Below are 17,101 nucleotides of genomic sequence, written 5' to 3' on the forward strand. Positions count from 1 at the left end.
TGGAATATGTCAATATGAATTCAAACACTACAATGTAGTGTCTGTTTCTTGATTTTGTTTTTCACATTTGGATTCAGACGTTGCGTTGCAGTGTCCACTTCCTAGTTTTGTTTTTCCCATCATTCATCATGCGACTCTTGATTTTTTTACATTTGGATTCAAACACTACAATGCAGTGTTTGTTTCTTGGTTCAATTTTTATATTATTTTTACATTTGGAGATAGATTCATTTCCTGACTCAGTTTTTTTTTTTTTTTTTTTTTTGACATTTTGATTAAGACACTGCAATGCGGTAACTTTTTTTTGAATTTGTTTTTTATGCAGTATCTGATTTGGGCTTCAATTAAAACATGTCGAAAACCAATTTGTCTTTCGTTATCCATGGCTAATCCCATTGATCATTGTAAATGGAAAAGTGTGCAAATCCGAAAGGGAAGTCCTACTGCATTGTCACATTTGGATGTAAATGGAAAAGTGTGATTGTTTGTATGCTAACAAGCAACAAAGCGATAACTGTGTCCATATTCAAGTGTTACAAAAATCTAGTTACAAATAAACTAAAAATCAAAGTGAGTTGGGCATGCTTGAAAATGGAATCTCAGTTTCAAGCCCATCAAATTGGGCACCTCCCTAAATTCCTTTCAAATTTACTGTCAACGTCTGAAACATATAAAGCAGCACCAAAGTTTCCGTCAATTCGAAATGTGAGACCAATCCAATAATCCATACAACAAAAAGATGCATACCCAAATCAAAATCAATCAAAACACATTGGAAAATCATCGCAAACTAAACGGAAAACAAAACCCACCAGGAAGAAACTCACAGATTGAGCTATCAAAAAACGAAAACAAAGCCGACCCAGATGAGAAAAACCGAACCTTTTCAACAGGAAGAGTAAAACAAGCCGTGTCAACAGCGGCCACAAGGAGGAGGAGGAGGAGAGCGATCCTGAGCGCGAAACCCCAAGTGAACGCCGTGGAAAACCTCCGACCCCAAGACCTGCACTCCTCCTCCTCCTCGTCGTCGTTGTAAATAGGTTGCTTCAACGACAAGCGAGGCCTCAATCCCCAAGGGTTTGCCAGATTTGATTCGGCTCCAAAAGATGTGAGCTTCCTGCCTCTTTTTTGTCTGGGTACCCCCTGTTTTTGTTTCCTTGCGTTCTTATCTTATCTGCCTGATTAGATTGAGAAATCTTCCGAGATTAATTGGGAATTTCAGATGATTAGGAAGGCACGAAAGTCGTAGAAAAATTACTGATTAAGTAATTGTATAACTATTTATATGGGCTTGACACCATGTAACATTTCTTATTGACCTATATCTAATTAACAAAAATATTTCATTGATTAAGTTCAAAAATAAAATTGACCATTGATATATGATTCATTAGTAAAAATTTTATTGACCTTTTACTAAATTTCCTTATTATTTTTGTAAAATCATTAATTCCCCTTTACAATTTGCTTAGAATTAATTGTGTACATTAAACATTTAAATGAGGGTATGTTAGGCATCTGAAAAAATTTTAAATAGGTATAGTCAAACATAATTAATGAATTTGCTTATTTAGAGTCTAGTCAATGAGTTTTATTCGAGCAAAAAACGTATTTTGGGTTTTATATGGAAAAAATTGAATTTCAAGGGTTAAAGTTATATTTTCAGTTTTTCTTCTAATCACAAAAACAAATGTTCAAGTCCAAACATAAATCTCATTTAGACATATGAGCGGAGATGGATACCGTTTTTTAATTGGATTAGGAGATTGCATGCAGTCTAAGTTAGGGAAAATCTTTCCTATTCAGTGTAGGATTAGTAAACATGAAACCAAAACCCTATATATATTCATTCACCACATCAACAATTTCACCCACAACAATCTTTGCATCCTAATATTTGGTTTGAGCTTGGAACTTCTCACGAATCACGATGAACGTACACCGCCAGAAGAACGCACAACGGCAGAAGGGTTCGGGTGCGTCGATCGTGACGAGAGCAAGAGAGAATTCGGGTGCGTCGATTGTGCCGAGAGCAAGAGAGAAACGTCCGCCGCTAAGAGAGAGAGGTATACCTTATGATCAGATTGATGTCTCAGACATTGATTTTTTCATTTACTTGGCTCCGAAACCGGAAGAGATTGAGCTTTCCTCTCACTTGAATCGGTTGTCTTGGTCGAAGGGGTCCGATCGAGAGGCGGCGCTGGCCTCGTTAATCAAGCGATTAATTAAAAAGGATTTCATGGATGATTATGACTATCTGGAAGGAAATTTAATAACTTTTACATTTTTTCTACAGAGATGCTTTAATTTCCAGAAAAAGGATTCGGCTTCCCTCTTAGAGAAGCAGCTTTCGCTTCATACCATAGGCTTGCTGGCCCTGATCGTCGAGGGCGAGGATAAAATGTCCGAAATCTACGGACAGTTGCTTCCCCTGATTTCCATGTCTCTGGAATCGGGACATGAACCGGCGGTGAAGCTGCTGCAATGCTTGGCTGTTGTGAGTTTCTTTGGTGCAACTAACTCGGAGGAGACTGAAACTGCAATGCAGGTTGTTTGGAATTTTATCAGTGCTCCGGAATCTGCGAAAGAGCTTTTGCCAGAGGTTCTGGTTGCCGGAATATATGCTTGGATGTTTCTTCTTACAAGCATGGAGGGATGGCGGCTCAGCTACAACTACTGGAATGGGGCGATTTCTTACTTCTGTAATCTGTTAGAGCACGGCGATAAATCAGTATGTGTGGCGGCTACTGAAGCTCTAGCTTTGATATTTGAGACTGGTAGTTTGGACAAGTTCTGGAGATCTGAAGAAAAGGTTCCGAGCGCGATCAAGTATTCGGATTTGCAACAATTGCTGACACAGAATGTTTTGACGAAACTCAAGTCCGTTTACCCAAACATGGGAGGTGATGTGAATGCTGCGAAGAAAGTCCGCCAAATTATGATTTATTTTCAGAATTTTTGCTGCCCGGGAGCATCTGTAGCGGTCAATGGGATTGATCTGAAGTTATCGTCATGGTACCAGATGATTCAGTGGCAGTTTTTGAAGGGTTTTATAGCTGACGGGTTTGAACTACACATGAAGGAAAATGAGAAGCTGTGGAGGGTGTTCAATTTTGATCCATACGAAGTCGCCGAGGTTGGTGAAGAATTGTATGCGTCTACTACTGATAAGAGCAGGACCCGTTTCTTTTTACCGAAAGAAAGAGATCCGTACTTGCTAACGAAGGAAGCTACAAAGAAGGAGAGGGTTTGGAGGAACTCTCATTTAGACAAGGCGAGAACGCAGTTGATGAACAAACAACGCCGTTTGTCGCAGGAACTGAACAGCTGGATCTAGTTCATGGCAGAGTTGTTAGCTTTAATTCTTGTTTGTTAGCATTTCAGAGATCATTTCTAGAGAAAGAATGTTAGCAGAGTCAATGTAAAAGTAGTTTAATTCAATAGTAATGCAAACATTTCTTTTTCTGACCATATGATTTATTCTCTCTAAAATTTGTGTAGCATAAGCAATAAATAGCAACATCGCTCTCGCTCTCTTATTGTGGTTTTCCAGCCAAAAACCGGCTAAACAAATCAAACGCCTCTCGTGGTTTGTACTCTGGAACTGTATGTCCAGACCCCTGCACCAATACATTAAAACGAATGTATTAAAATCGCAACTGAATCCAATCAAAAGGACCAGCTAGTACAGTTTCAGTATAGCCTATCGTAGAAAGAAAAACATTTTCGTGCGCTGACCTTTACAGTTAGAAAGGTGAGGTTATTCTCGTAACCCTGTGTGTACCTGCGGCCATTTACATTCGATTATTCACTACACCAGTACCATATTTCACAATGTTTGATGTCGGAAATATGTAATAGTATTTACCCAGCAACTTGTCCGTTCGAAGTCCATGGCCTCCATTCATCCACAATCTTATAACCAAGTGATCTAGTCCATGCTTCACTCCCAGTGAAAGGAACACACATATCATGATCACCGCTGCCACAAAAAATCGAACAGGAATGCATATCAGTTATAACATTCAATTTTCATTTACTTCTCCCATTTTAGCGCAATCAAAGCGAACATTGTAGCGAAGGTGAAAAGAAAGCTTTAGAGAATTTTCGACAGGCATGACTTTAATAGATGACATTGTAATTGGAGATTACCTATATATAAGTGCCCGATAACCCTTTGCAGTGAGGTTCTTGTGGTACTTGATCATACTTCCAGAATCATGATAAAATTCAATTCTGCTTGTGCATAATTCCCATGAAAAATCCTACATAGTGCAAAAAGGATTTCAAAAAGCTACAATGCTTCTCGGAGCCAGCAGGACTAGACATTGACAAACTTTCGTTTCTGGTTTAAAACATTAACTCTGATAAACCTTACCGTTTCTGCATGGATTGCCTTCCTAACAGTTTCGTTGTTCAACCATTCAGTAGCAACCTCATCATTCTGCAGGAGACATATCAAATCTAAGGCCTCTTGTACATGAGAATAGTATTCTAGTATCGAAGTTGAACAATCTTTCTTTTAGCCTTTTCAGGGAAGTATACTTACTATCGAATCAAGAAATTAATGGCTGACAATGGGAAAGGGGATCAAAAGATGAAAATTGTAACAGACTAAGCAACTCACAATACACGGAACACTTTCACTATCCATCAGCTCCGGCCAAGTTGGAACAATACCATCCCTCACAGGAGCTCTAAGAGGCCAGGCACGACCAAACATTCTTTTTCTGACAGCAAGTGGCCTTTCAGTCTCACCCAACCGTCGAAAGCTAGATGGCAATCCGCTCTTTGTAACTTTTCTGCTCTTACTCGAATCTGTGCTGTGATAGCATGGTTCCAGAATGTTATATATGTTCAAATCTTCTATGTTCTGGGATCAACAAAAATCTTAAAGTCAGTTAAATAAAAACATAGCATTGCATGTTATACACAAAATATTGAGATTTGTATTACCTTGTCAACTTTTTTAAGCTTGCTCTCACAATTATCATTCACCGGATAAATGTAGTTTCCTCCGCACGCCGTGTTAACCTCCTGAAGCACAAACACGTCTCACCCAAATTACTACCTTTTTTTTTTTGGGGGGGGCGGGCGGCAAAGGGGGTGAAATAAGCATTACAGTTGCTAGTGTCAAATTGGTCATTCTATACAAACCTCGTATAGATCATCTGATATCAGTCCCATCCCGTGTGCAAACGGAACAAGAGCGTTACCATCGAATTTATCATCCGTAACGCCATTTCCCACCAGATAACCCTGTGTTATGCAGTCATTTGAGGTTTGGAGCCAGAAATGATTCAAATTTACAAAAGGACTACCTATACAGATAAATACCTTGAAGTTGAGAACAGGCGTTACACCAGCATCAATTCCTGTTGAAACATCGGGAGCTCCACCCTTAGATTTTGGTTTCAATATGTAAGTTAACTTCTAACGTTAACATTATTGACTGATTTACCTTTTACTACTTCAGAAGAAAGCGTCGGCACGTAGACTCCGGCATATGACTCCCCAGCAATAAAAAATGGGTTGGAGAGGAACTCAGGATAAAGTTCAAACCACTGTTTACAAGAGAGCAGATGCATTAGTACTACTCTGGGAAATTAGAACAAACAAAATGATAAACGAGTTCTTATCTATACATCAATGTAAAGTATACATTGCCTTTCAAATGGATCACATCCACCTATTAAGTTCTCTTGGATTTTTTGACTTCACATCTAGCCGTTAAATTTCACAATGTATACCATACATTGATGTAATCTAGATTTTTCGGCGAACATCTTTTCAAGTTGTTTCCTTTTTCACCTTGAGGAGAAATGCGTGGGAATCAGAGGCAGTCTTTAGATCCCCAGTTTCATAGTCAGTCTCATTTTTTGAGTAAGAAAATCCAACACCAGCAGGAGAGTCCAGATATATAATGTTGGAAACCTAATAACATGAAAATAATTGATTTCACTTATACAAAGAAAAATAAGAAATAAAATTCAGAGATAATATTCATTTCACATCTCAAAGTAGCAACCTTCGACCAGCTATATGGATTAAGGTGGAGTTGGGTCAGACTTCCCTTGGTCTTGGCCTTTTCAAAATTGAATGGCCCTGAAAAATATGGACAGAATCAATGTTTTCATAGGCTAATTAAATTACAAAAAGTTTTCAACTTTATGAGAATTATCCTATTAGTAAATTTTATTGAAGGTGACGGTAGAAGATGAATTACGTTGGTAGAAAATTTATCTATTCCAATCCTCAGAAAATGGTAGGATCCCCTCTAATCCCACAAAATGAAAAACACTTCGCCTCTACCTTTATTTCTTACTTCAACATATATGAGTTATCCGATCGAATTCACTCCTAAGCACCAAACGAGCCCAATATGTTTTAGCCATTTGAAAGTAGACACATTATTTCAAACCAAGAACATAGAAGAATCAAATACTAGAAGACAACATGTAATGACTATAAGCAATAAAGTGAACTGGGAAACATTACCATGCTCATAAACAAAGCCATCAAAGCTGGAGCATCCAGGTCCACCATTGAGCCACAGAACCACCGGATCCTCCGCCGGCTTCCCTTCTGATTCGACGAAATAGTAGAACAGGTTCCTCCCATGACTCTGGTCAACTGTCACATACCTTCAAAACAAACCCACAAAAAAATGAACAACCATAACACGAACAATCCCAGAAATCCACACGCACTTAAACTGACAAAAATCTTACTTACCCAGCATAATGTTTTGAAGGAAGAGTGCCACTGAATCCAGGAATCTGGGATACGAGTGCAGATTGAGGAGCTGATTGGGTTGGCAAAATGCTCAAGAAAGTGTAAATTAATGGCACAAAAAATAAATATAATATTCTCCCAGCCATTACTTCTTCTGATAAAATTTAGAAAAACAAGAAGGGTGTCGTTTATCAAATCAAAACACTGTGACAAGAGAATTTATACGATCTTTTCTGGGATTAATTAATAGTTAAGTGGGATGATTAGTGATTGAATTGATTAGTCTGCCATACAAGTTGCTGACTTTTGCAGCTGTTGCTTACAAGCCAAGAAAAAGAAACAGAAAAGTGGAATAAAAGGATGATTAAAGTGAGAGTTGCTAAAAGCATCAAATGCTGACGCCGCTAAAACTCTGCTGTTGTGCTGCAGCGGCAAGAGTGTGGTCTTCTAGACCAATGGGTGTCTGAAACGTGTTGAGAATTGACCAATCAGGTGTCGTGGCAACTGAAAGTGGAAAGGTGCCCCATAATTGGGGACAGTTTTGGTGTTTCTGGCCATCATTAGCGCTTAACGTGTGAGGGTGGGAGAAAGGGTGACAGGGAAGAAATGTGTGATGCCAATGGATTGACCAAGACTCTTTTTTGAGGTTAAATTAATTAATTAACAGTTGTCACTTAGTACTGCAGTTTAATGATATTAGTTTTTATTTGTTAGTGAGAGATCTTAAATTCGATTATCATCAAATACGAATTTGAACCACATTATTGTTAGGTCATTATGAGGCTTAGGGTTGATTTGGTATTGATGTGCTTTGAAAAAAAAGTTGTTTCTGCTGTGCTGTTAGAATAAGCAGCTGTGAAATATAGCAGCAAAGTGTTTGGTAAACTTTTTTGTAAAAGTTCTTTTGAAAAAAAAAAACAGTATTATAGTGTTTGGTAAACTTTTATATAAAACAAATGTGAAAAAAAAATCGATTTTTCACAGCTGGGTTTTGCAGCTTCTTGTTTTTGGCCTTTTTTTCACCCAAAACTGTGAAAAAAAACTGAAGCTGAATGTTTACCAAACACAAAAATAGTTCCTAGTTTTTTTTTATACCAGCTTTTTTCAGAATCACCTGAGTACCAAACCAGGCCTTAGTCCACTCTTCTTAATGTAATAATATCATTTGTTAATAAAATATTGACTATTATATTAGAAGATAATATATTTTAGCTTCACGTTTGGTAACTTCCAAATTAACTACACATGTTTTAAGAGAATACAAACTGATAAGAGTAAATTATAACAATGGTTCTTTAACTTTAACTTAATTGGAGCAATAGTCCATCAACTAAAAATCCATTACCATTGGTCCCTCAACTTATCAAAACGTGCAACTATGGTCCCTCAACTAAAAATTCATTACCATTAATCCCTTAACTTTAATTCAACTGGAGAAATTATCCCTCAACTTTAAGCTAATTGGAGTAATGGTCACTCAACTTTAACCCAATTGTAGCAATGATCCTTCCAACATAACTCATTTTGACAAAATTCTGACAAAGTTGGAGAAAATGACCATAGTTATACGTTTTGATGAGTTGAGGAACCCAATTGTAACAATGGTCCTTCTAACATAATTTATTTTGACAAAATTAATTTACTCGATTGATAAAGTAGAGTTCTATGAGTGGTGAATAACGGATTTTCTAAGAAACTGATAAAGTAGAGTTCTATTAGTAGAAAACAACGGATTTTCTAAGTTGCTTATGTACATTTTTCTAGTAGTGTTTTTTTTTTTTTTTTTTTTTTTTGAGTAATGCTAGAAAAAACTAAATTTTGAAAATTAAAGGACGTGAAAGTTGATGATTGGTTTATTACCTAAGCTTTGATAAACGTGCTCATTTCTATTGGTGACACATCATTTAGTTTCTAAATTTTATCTACAAATTTAGTCTTTTTTTTATATATTTTTTTATAACATTGTCTTTGTGACCAAACAAGAAATTAAGTGACTTGTAAGATGGTAAATACCAAACTAATGGTGGATGTGATTGTTGTTTGCGAAACTAATGTTTTTAGGTAAGGTCACATTAAGCACGTTTTGAGCCCATGAGTTAGTAGAGAAATCCTCATCCACTAGATTGCTGACGAGAAATAATTTCAACACATCATGTTTCACCTTTTTACCCAACTCCTCTTAATTTTAACCATTGATTCTCCTTCAACTACTATAATATTAGGAAAACTAAAGAAAAGTTAAAAAAAACTTTAGTTTTAATGAAAAATGACAAATAAATGTGTAGTAAATAGTACTATGAAAAGATAAAAATGTGATTTTTCGTTAAAAGTGAACAGTATCAGAAGTGTTTAGTTAAAATTTCCTACAATATTCCCACGTATCTTCATAAGAGAATAATGATTATGTGTGGGGTTTACTCTTTTAAGTATTTTGAGTGGGATGATTATGATGATGGTTTTCAATCTCCTTTCCTTTCTTTTAATTCAAACAAACAACAAAAAAACAAAACAAGAGTGAGGGACCCAATAATCATGACGTATTTCAAGTACCATTTCACTATCAGAGAACCGTGATGCTTGTCTTTGCACCTGATTTTTCACACCTTTAGTCTAATTTTAGGCACCCAAATAAAAGATTTGAAGATATTTTATTGGCAGAAATTGGGGAGGATCCATATGTTAAGCCAATTATCTCAATAGCCACTTTTTCAATCAAGATAATTAGAAAAACTGTTGAAATTGATTGATTTATGATATTAGACAATCCAAGACATAAAGATGTTATCGGAACTCCAAATAAATGATTTTACACTCTTTGTAAATGTTTTTTTGTTCTTTCTAAATATACAAAATTTAGAATGACCACAATTGAAAATAAAATGAGAAAAAATCGGTTAAAGTGATTTACACATGTGAACCGAAGGCTTCCAAATACTCCAGTTAGAAAATGCGATTGTGAAACAGTCTCAGAGTAAAATAGGTAGGGGAAAACCTAAAAAGACTTGGAAATGAACTCTAAGAAAAGACATGAAATACTTGAAGCTAACGAAAAACTTGGCACAAAACTGAGCCCAGTGGCGTTCTAAAGTTCATACAGCAACCCTATTTAGTGGAATAAGTCTTTGTTTGTTTATATGAAAAAATTAGAGTGCAAATTAGTTTTTTGGAGTCCAATAATTGCACCCCCAAGGAAATTAGCTATAAGATGTTATCCTAATTATCTCAAGAGGAAATTGTAGCAATGGTCCATCAATTAAAAATCCATAACCATTGGTCCCTTAAGCATCTATAGTCCTTTTTATCAATTGTCAAAATGAGTCATGTTGGAATGACCGTTGCTTTAATTGGTTTAAAGTTGAGCGATCATTGCTCCAATTGGGTTAAAGTTGGCGGACCATTTCTCCAATTGGATTAAAGTTGAGGGAACATTGCTACAATTTTTCTCATTTGGTTTTCCATATTTATCCCTTGATTCAGCATCATGTACATGCACATGACTCATTTTGACAGAAGTTCTAACGGAATTGACGAAAATGACCATAGATGCACGTTATGATGAGTTTAGGGATCAATAATCACGAAATTTTAGTTAAGAAACCATTACTCCAGTTGCGATAAAGTTGAGGACCATTGCTACAATTTATTCTTATCTCAAATATATGGTTTGGTTGAATATTGGTTCTTTTAAAAAGAGAGAATCTAAACTCAGAAGAAGAAGAGGCAAACAAATAACCCAACCTTTAGTTGAAGCTCTTTCAGCTTCAAGTCTCTTTAGTTCATCATCTTGCAACTTTACACAGTTCATTTTCCTTTTCGTGCCGTTTTAGGTCGACTTTCGGATAAACAGTTCCTTAATGCAAAGCAAATTTCAAAAATAATTCATGCATTACTGCCTAAAACTACCAGCAAGGAGGTAAATTACAATTACAAATAGTTTGCAATGTAATACTAAATTACATGGTACATACTACAGTTATATTGCTATATGGATTGTATCCCAACTTTCTACTCTCATCTCACTCAGTATGTTTTGCATTTCTACCATCCCCTTAAACTACATTTGCGCTGAAGGTACCAGTTCGGTAGAAAGAATCGCAGCGCGCGCTTTGCTTATAGCTGATCGTAACTTGATTACCGAATGAAAGCCACACATGCTAAGATTAGTGGTGCACTAGAGAACTTGACTCCTCTCTGAGTCTGGTCCCTGGAGAAGAAAACCCAACAGAGCTATGCATTAGCAGAGTTTGAAATGAGGGTTTTTAATCTTCGGCATGCTATTGTCTTTATTTAATGATTCTATAAATATAAATTTCGATGGACGAGTAAAATAAATGGACGAAAACTTGGAGGAGTTCTGATATCTTCTGTAAAGAGGAAAGTAGTCCACAATATATGGTATTGTCAGGCAAAGAATTTTCGTTTTGGTCATTCTCGCGATTCACGACACTCAAATAAACTTCTTGGCCTAGATACCATGAGTCCAGATTCTGTGTACGAAGGTTCCAAATTCCGGCGTTGTCAAGAACAACCAATATGGCTGTCCAAGATCCAGGGAAGACCTATAGCCATATGAGCATGAAGCAATGAATTAACAATACGCAATCAACCTAAAAGTGGATCAACCAAGAATCTTGTTCCATTCCATGCGCATGCAAATGTGAGTGTGTCCAACAAGCCCATTGAACCAAGGTGTACCTGTGTTGTGCAGCGAGCAACGCCATTCCATTTGTTGTAAGTGCTTCTGCTATTCTCTGTCCACACTCCCACATCCATACTACAGGGCACATCAAATTGTTCGATCATGTTTGTACTTTGGCAGTTCCATAATTAGGAACAGAGACAGATTACGAATTCAAAACTAAAAGCTCACCCCACGACAAAAAATGCAGAGCCATCCAAATGGTAGTTCTGAACAGTGGTGTCATTGTTCTGAAAGATGATTTCCATGAAACCTTTGAAAGTACCATTAATCAGGGATGTGTCGACTTTGGCAGGTCTGTTCATCAGTTTATTCGGGAAATCAAGCTTGTAAACCCCTTGTTTGGGTTAATATTTAAACTTTGGGCTTTCAAGAAGGGAAGCCCAAAAAGAGCTCAATAAGGAGATTTCGCTCGAGACCCAGCACCTAAGCCCAGATCATCCATCTAAAAGACCAATTGGCACTCCCCCATTAATGCAAAGGCTAGTTGCTTACAAGAAGTGACAACCGATGAAAATTCACCAACTCTAGGCCTAAAAGTGCTTTTTGGATGGCAAACACGTAAAAAGGTTGATGACTCACTACCCTTTAGTTACTTTCGGGTAAGAGCAGAAACACCACGGCTGGGCCAATTCGTCTATAAAAGGGGGAAGAGGGCCCAGAGACAAAGACATTCAACCAATCAAACAAACAAATATACAACTTGTCTCTCAGCCAAGCAAATTCTCATAAAGATGCGCTTTGTCCAGATTCTGCACCCTTTTAGCCTCAGATTTCCAATAGAAAGACATTTTTTGTCTATGTAAAAGCTTTGCTACCTTTTTTCTAAATGTTGTAGTATTGATCTCTCATATGTAAACTCTTTTCTAGTCATCCCCTTTAAGTACTCAACCCTTTTGTTATTGCCAAGAGAAGAGACTGCAAGACGTTTTAACCTTGCCCAACAAGGTGAAATCTTGCCCGACTCTCTTTGTTTTTGCCTTTCCATTAATAGATCTGGTGTTATAATGTATCCCTCAGTATATATGCAAGTCCTTTTCGGTCTCTTGATGATCCAAAGTTCCATTAACTCTCAGATCAGGTTCACTTAGTACTTTTACTATCATGAAAGTAAATGAAACTGATGTCTTAATCCGATCTAGACCTTCACCTTTTAAAGCATACAAGATAAACAAAAGTCCTTGATCTCAAGGCATAGAAAAGAACTTAATGTAGACTTAACACATCCATGATAATCCTTTGATGATGAGAAGTCAAAATAACTTGGGACGCAAGTAATCAGCTTAAATACATTCATTCTACATTTGCCATACAGAGATGGCAGTGGCACGCATCAGCATTTAGTTAGTTTTGATTGCAAGCCTCATGGCCTACACTTAAGGCCCGACAAAGACACCTTTCAGAACTAACTCTGTCCTCTTCTTGCAGCCCGACAAGCTAGCGAGAGCCCGACAACCAACCAAAGTACCAACTCCTCGGGGAGTTGTGTGCTCGAGCCAGGGACCATTCCCAGTGAAATTCCTGCCCTACCACCCCTGAAATGTTGAACTTTTGGGCAAGCTTAAGGGGCGTTGAAGGTGGTATGTACGAAATACCATTGAGGGTAGTGCACCACTTCCCATTTATAACTTCTGCGGGTCTATTGAGGATGACGTATACATCTGTAACAGTGATTTCAACGTATTAAAAAGATACTTATGGGTTTGGAGGGCGGCACCAGCAGAAACATTCCACCTGCAACTGCACAACCGTCATGAAGAAGTAACAACATTCAACCCAGCATTTGAGAGCAAATACAGCATCAAAGAAAGACCCAAAAAAAGGCTATGAATGTATGGACTGCCAAGGGAAACAAACAAAATATCATGCAGATGTAACTTTCCCTAGATGTTTGGTCCGTTTGGATGTAATATCATTCAACATTCTCGTATGTAATATAAAGCAAAAAGCTATGAAAAAGGATTAATTTGTCGGAGATTGATGACTCTGACAACACTGAAAGAATGAGCAATTTCTGTATGTATGAAAATTATCACCATCACCATTAAAATTATAAGAGCAAGTGAATGAGATTTTTTATTCTTTCAAATATATTTGCTGGTAAACCAAAAAGAAACGTACACTACAACAACCTTACGGATATTGCTTGATTCATTGAGTAAAATGTGTCGTAATCCTTAGGAGGATCAGGGAGAGGACCTGATGCAGGTCCTTGAGAATTGGAGTAGTGCAAGATGGCAACCCCAGTAGTTTTAGCCCATGAAGAGGAATTGACAAAACGGGGGCTGGCAACGATTTAGTAATCGCTGGTGGCATTCAATCTAGTTGAGATACTAACATTGTGCACACGGAAGAGGTATGTTTTTCCTGTTCCAGGAAATTACCAGTAACCGGATCCTGTTAAAATTGCAAGATAATAAAAGCGCAAATGTAAAATCATATCAGCAGAACAATAAGAACCCGACCCAAAAGGGTGTTCGATAACAACTTAATGAGATGCCAAGTTTCAAACCCCAGAAAAATACCTGTTTCGTCATTTACTGTCAGGAAAGGATTGCCTCCTCCAATAAGTCCCTCGTCAAAGCGAAAGGGACCTATTCAGTTGATGAGGATACCTTCAGGAATTCCAAGGCTAGTACCACTTTCAACATCTTTCCTTAGGTCCTGTTTCCTTACAAACATGAGTCACGCCTAAGAAACCGAATAAATAGGTAGCGAAACACAAGCAGTGGCCAAACACAATTTACACTAACCTTATGACTCTTTGTGCACCAATCAGTAATAAAGAGGGTAATATCTCTATCTGGCACCTCAAAAGGTAGTGGAATAACAGCTCGATTGTTTATGTTGATTCCACCATATCCACCTGAAGCTCTCTGGAAGTTCAGGGAAGGGAAGTAAAAAAACTCCCTATTTGATCTTTAACCTGAAATTCGTACGTCCAATTCCATCCAGCATGAATTGGACAATTAGTCCCTGATACACCATCTTGCCAAGAGTTTTTCCGATGTTGTATGCCATTCCTGCATTAAACTAAGCTTTATTAGCATTAGTATCACCAATACTTGTTGCTGAAGGTATACATATAGTTTACCATGTGAGAAGCAATGGCTCATCCAGATTATTCTTCACATTGATAACAACATTCCAGTTTGTAATAACAAGAGGCGCTTGTTTTTGTTCCGGGTCCCATTTTTATACCAATTTTCTGAAGGATGGCTGATGGAGGCCACGGCCACAGTGGATTACCCTTTGCCCTTTAAAGGTACGGTAGCTGAGAGGCTGAGAGCTGCAACTGAGAAAATCTTTTTGACTCATTGCTTTGGGATCAAGACCCTCTTGTCATTGTCGCCGACTATCAATCTATTCGACAAGCTTGCATTTTGACTCATTTTTCGTTTTTCAATTCCATCTTGAACATTTTAGGATTAGATGTTGCACTGTGAAATTTTTGGGTAGTTTTACTTTATTTTATTTTTTTTATGATTTTTTTTTTACGTCCTAAGTTGGTCCTAAATTTTTAAAAGTGGACTCAATATGGACAATGTTGAAGTTTGTTACAACCATACATAAGTTGGGCTCAGATACAACGGAAGTTGGTTATGACTGTGAGCAAAAATATGAATTGAGTCTATCTACGTTATGAGCATTCTACAAGGATTAATGGAGATTGGAGAGCAAAGATGAAGATGAATACGACAGGGCATTCGAAATTGATATCTCTTTCAACATTGAAAAAAAAAAGTATCACTAGATAGCTAGTTAGTGATTGTGGGTAGTTTCCACAAGGGGTTGTAAGTTAATCACTAAATTGGATTTCATTCAAAAATAGAATAATTACCAATTAAGACTATAGACTAGTGTGTTTTTCTTCACTAGTAAGTGAGAGGTTACAGGTTCGACTTACATAAAATCATAAACCGCATGAAGATACATTCTTTGTGTTGAGTTAGATTTCTAATTATGGTTGACTTATTATGTAATCTAGTTCACTCCTTTATTCTATAAAATATCAAATCTTCTTAAGAGTATAATATTATTGAATGGGTAATACTAGGGAGACTCAATTTGTTAATTAAATGATGTGTCACCAATATGAATAAGTAGGTATATCAAACACTTACGTAATAGACTAATCATCAACTTTTATATCCATTAGTTTTTAAAATTTTGTCTACAAATTTAATGTTCATAGCATCACTCTTATTGTATAAAAAAATAATAATGATTATATTGGGCCAACGTCATGGCCTAGAAGGCTAGAAGCACTATCCAACCCAGTTCTCTAACTCAACGTTTTGACTTGGGACGAAGGCCGCTGAGCTTAGAACAACTCCATTGTTGCAAAGGCTTCCTAGGGCAAGTCACTATTGAATAGCCTCCAATGAATAGTAACTACCTTTAATGAATAATAAATACATTTTGCATCTTCACCCCTATACTGAATAGTCATGGCAACGGGTAATAAAATATTAGTATTTTTTATTTTATAAATAATTTCGAATAAGATTTTTAATTCTCGTTGTGCCATGTGTCATTATCCGAGAAGAAAATTTTTTGTGATAGATTTCGATAAGATATTTATCCAATGCCGTCGTGCCACGTGTCATTACTCTTTCAGAATCGTTGAGGATAGATTTTCGATAAGATTTTTAACCAATCATGTCGCACCACTGTCACAATCTGTTTACAATATTTGAGGATAAATTTCGATCAAATTTTTAATAAATTACTGCATGCCACGTGACATTATCTACAACCTAATCCTTTCTTTTTCCTCCATATAACCCACCATCCATCCTAAGAAATCACACACCAAAATCAAAATCTCTATCATTATTCATAGTTTCTACTTCCTTCTTACAATGTCTTCTTCTTCAAGGATGTTATGGAAAATCGAAGAGCAAGAGAAAGAATTGCTTAAGCAAGGGGAAAAAATGTTCAATCTTCAGGTGGCCCAAAATGAGATAGAAGAAGAAGAAGATGAGGAGCGTAGAGGGAGAGATGACAAAGCAAGAAGCCAAAGAGCCTCACATTCCCGTTGAGTCATCCAAGCTGTGGCTCAGATCTCCAAGCCCAGCCGTTCCTCAAACCTTGATAGAGGCATGCAACGATGAGGTACAAATCTCTTGGACAATTATTTTGTCCATAACAGTGCATTCCCTGATACGTACTTTAAACGTTGTTTTAGAATGGAATGACATTTGTTCAACAAAATTATGATTGCTATTTGCAACCATGATTCTTACTTTGTGCAAAAGAAGGATGCTTTTGGTGTTATGGGTCTTCTTCCTGAGTAAAAAATTATTGCTGCCTTGCGAATGCTTGCATATAAAGCATCTGCAGACCAAGTGGATGAGTAGCGAGGATGAGGAAATCAACCATTCTTGAGTCCTTGATGAGATTTTGCTCCGCAATTGAATCTATCTACATCGTAGAGTACCTCTGAAGACCTACTGAGATGGACTTGCAAAGGCTTCTGAAGAAGACCGAGATGCGAGGTTTTCCTGGGATGATTGGAAGCATCGACTGTATGCACTGGACCTGGAAAAACTGTCCAAGTGCGCAAGGAGCTTATGGGGACAAAAAATGAGCAAAAAGTATCATTTTGGAGACGGTGGCATCATTTGATACATGGATTTGGCACACTTTTTTTGGTGTTTCGGG

General features: G+C 37.2%; 2 protein-coding genes and 1 pseudogene across 2 annotated transcripts; 1 reads left to right on the forward strand and 2 right to left on the reverse strand.

Annotated features, from left to right (window-relative positions):
- Positions 1-1,083: 1,083 nt before the first annotated feature.
- LOC139188439 (uncharacterized) lies at positions 1,084-3,471 on the forward strand. Its single transcript, XM_070805824.1, has 2 exons — positions 1,084-1,108; positions 1,949-3,471. The coding sequence occupies exon 2, from the start codon at positions 2,240-2,242 to the stop codon at positions 3,335-3,337; it is 1,098 nt and encodes a 365-aa protein (XP_070661925.1). The 5' UTR covers positions 1,084-1,108; positions 1,949-2,239; the 3' UTR covers positions 3,338-3,471.
- LOC103429556 (serine carboxypeptidase-like 20) lies at positions 3,408-7,101 on the reverse strand. Its single transcript, XM_008367707.4, has 14 exons — positions 6,736-7,101; positions 6,499-6,644; positions 6,029-6,105; positions 5,812-5,934; positions 5,462-5,564; positions 5,338-5,375; positions 5,158-5,259; positions 4,957-5,037; positions 4,628-4,873; positions 4,379-4,444; positions 4,153-4,265; positions 3,869-3,982; positions 3,739-3,784; positions 3,408-3,620 (listed from the first exon to the last, which is right to left on the reverse strand). Exons 1-14 carry the CDS (start codon positions 6,879-6,881, stop codon positions 3,537-3,539), a joined length of 1,485 nt encoding a protein of 494 aa, XP_008365929.3. The 5' UTR covers positions 6,882-7,101; the 3' UTR covers positions 3,408-3,536.
- A 3,765-nt stretch (positions 7,102-10,866) lies between these two features.
- On the reverse strand, positions 10,867-14,455 carry LOC103429582 (monocopper oxidase-like protein SKU5; annotated as a pseudogene).
- Between the last annotated feature and the right edge of the window lie 2,646 nt (positions 14,456-17,101).

This window comes from Malus domestica, chromosome 10 (assembly GCF_042453785.1).
Source record: "Malus domestica chromosome 10, GDT2T_hap1".
Taxonomy (NCBI): domain Eukaryota; kingdom Viridiplantae; phylum Streptophyta; class Magnoliopsida; order Rosales; family Rosaceae; genus Malus; species Malus domestica.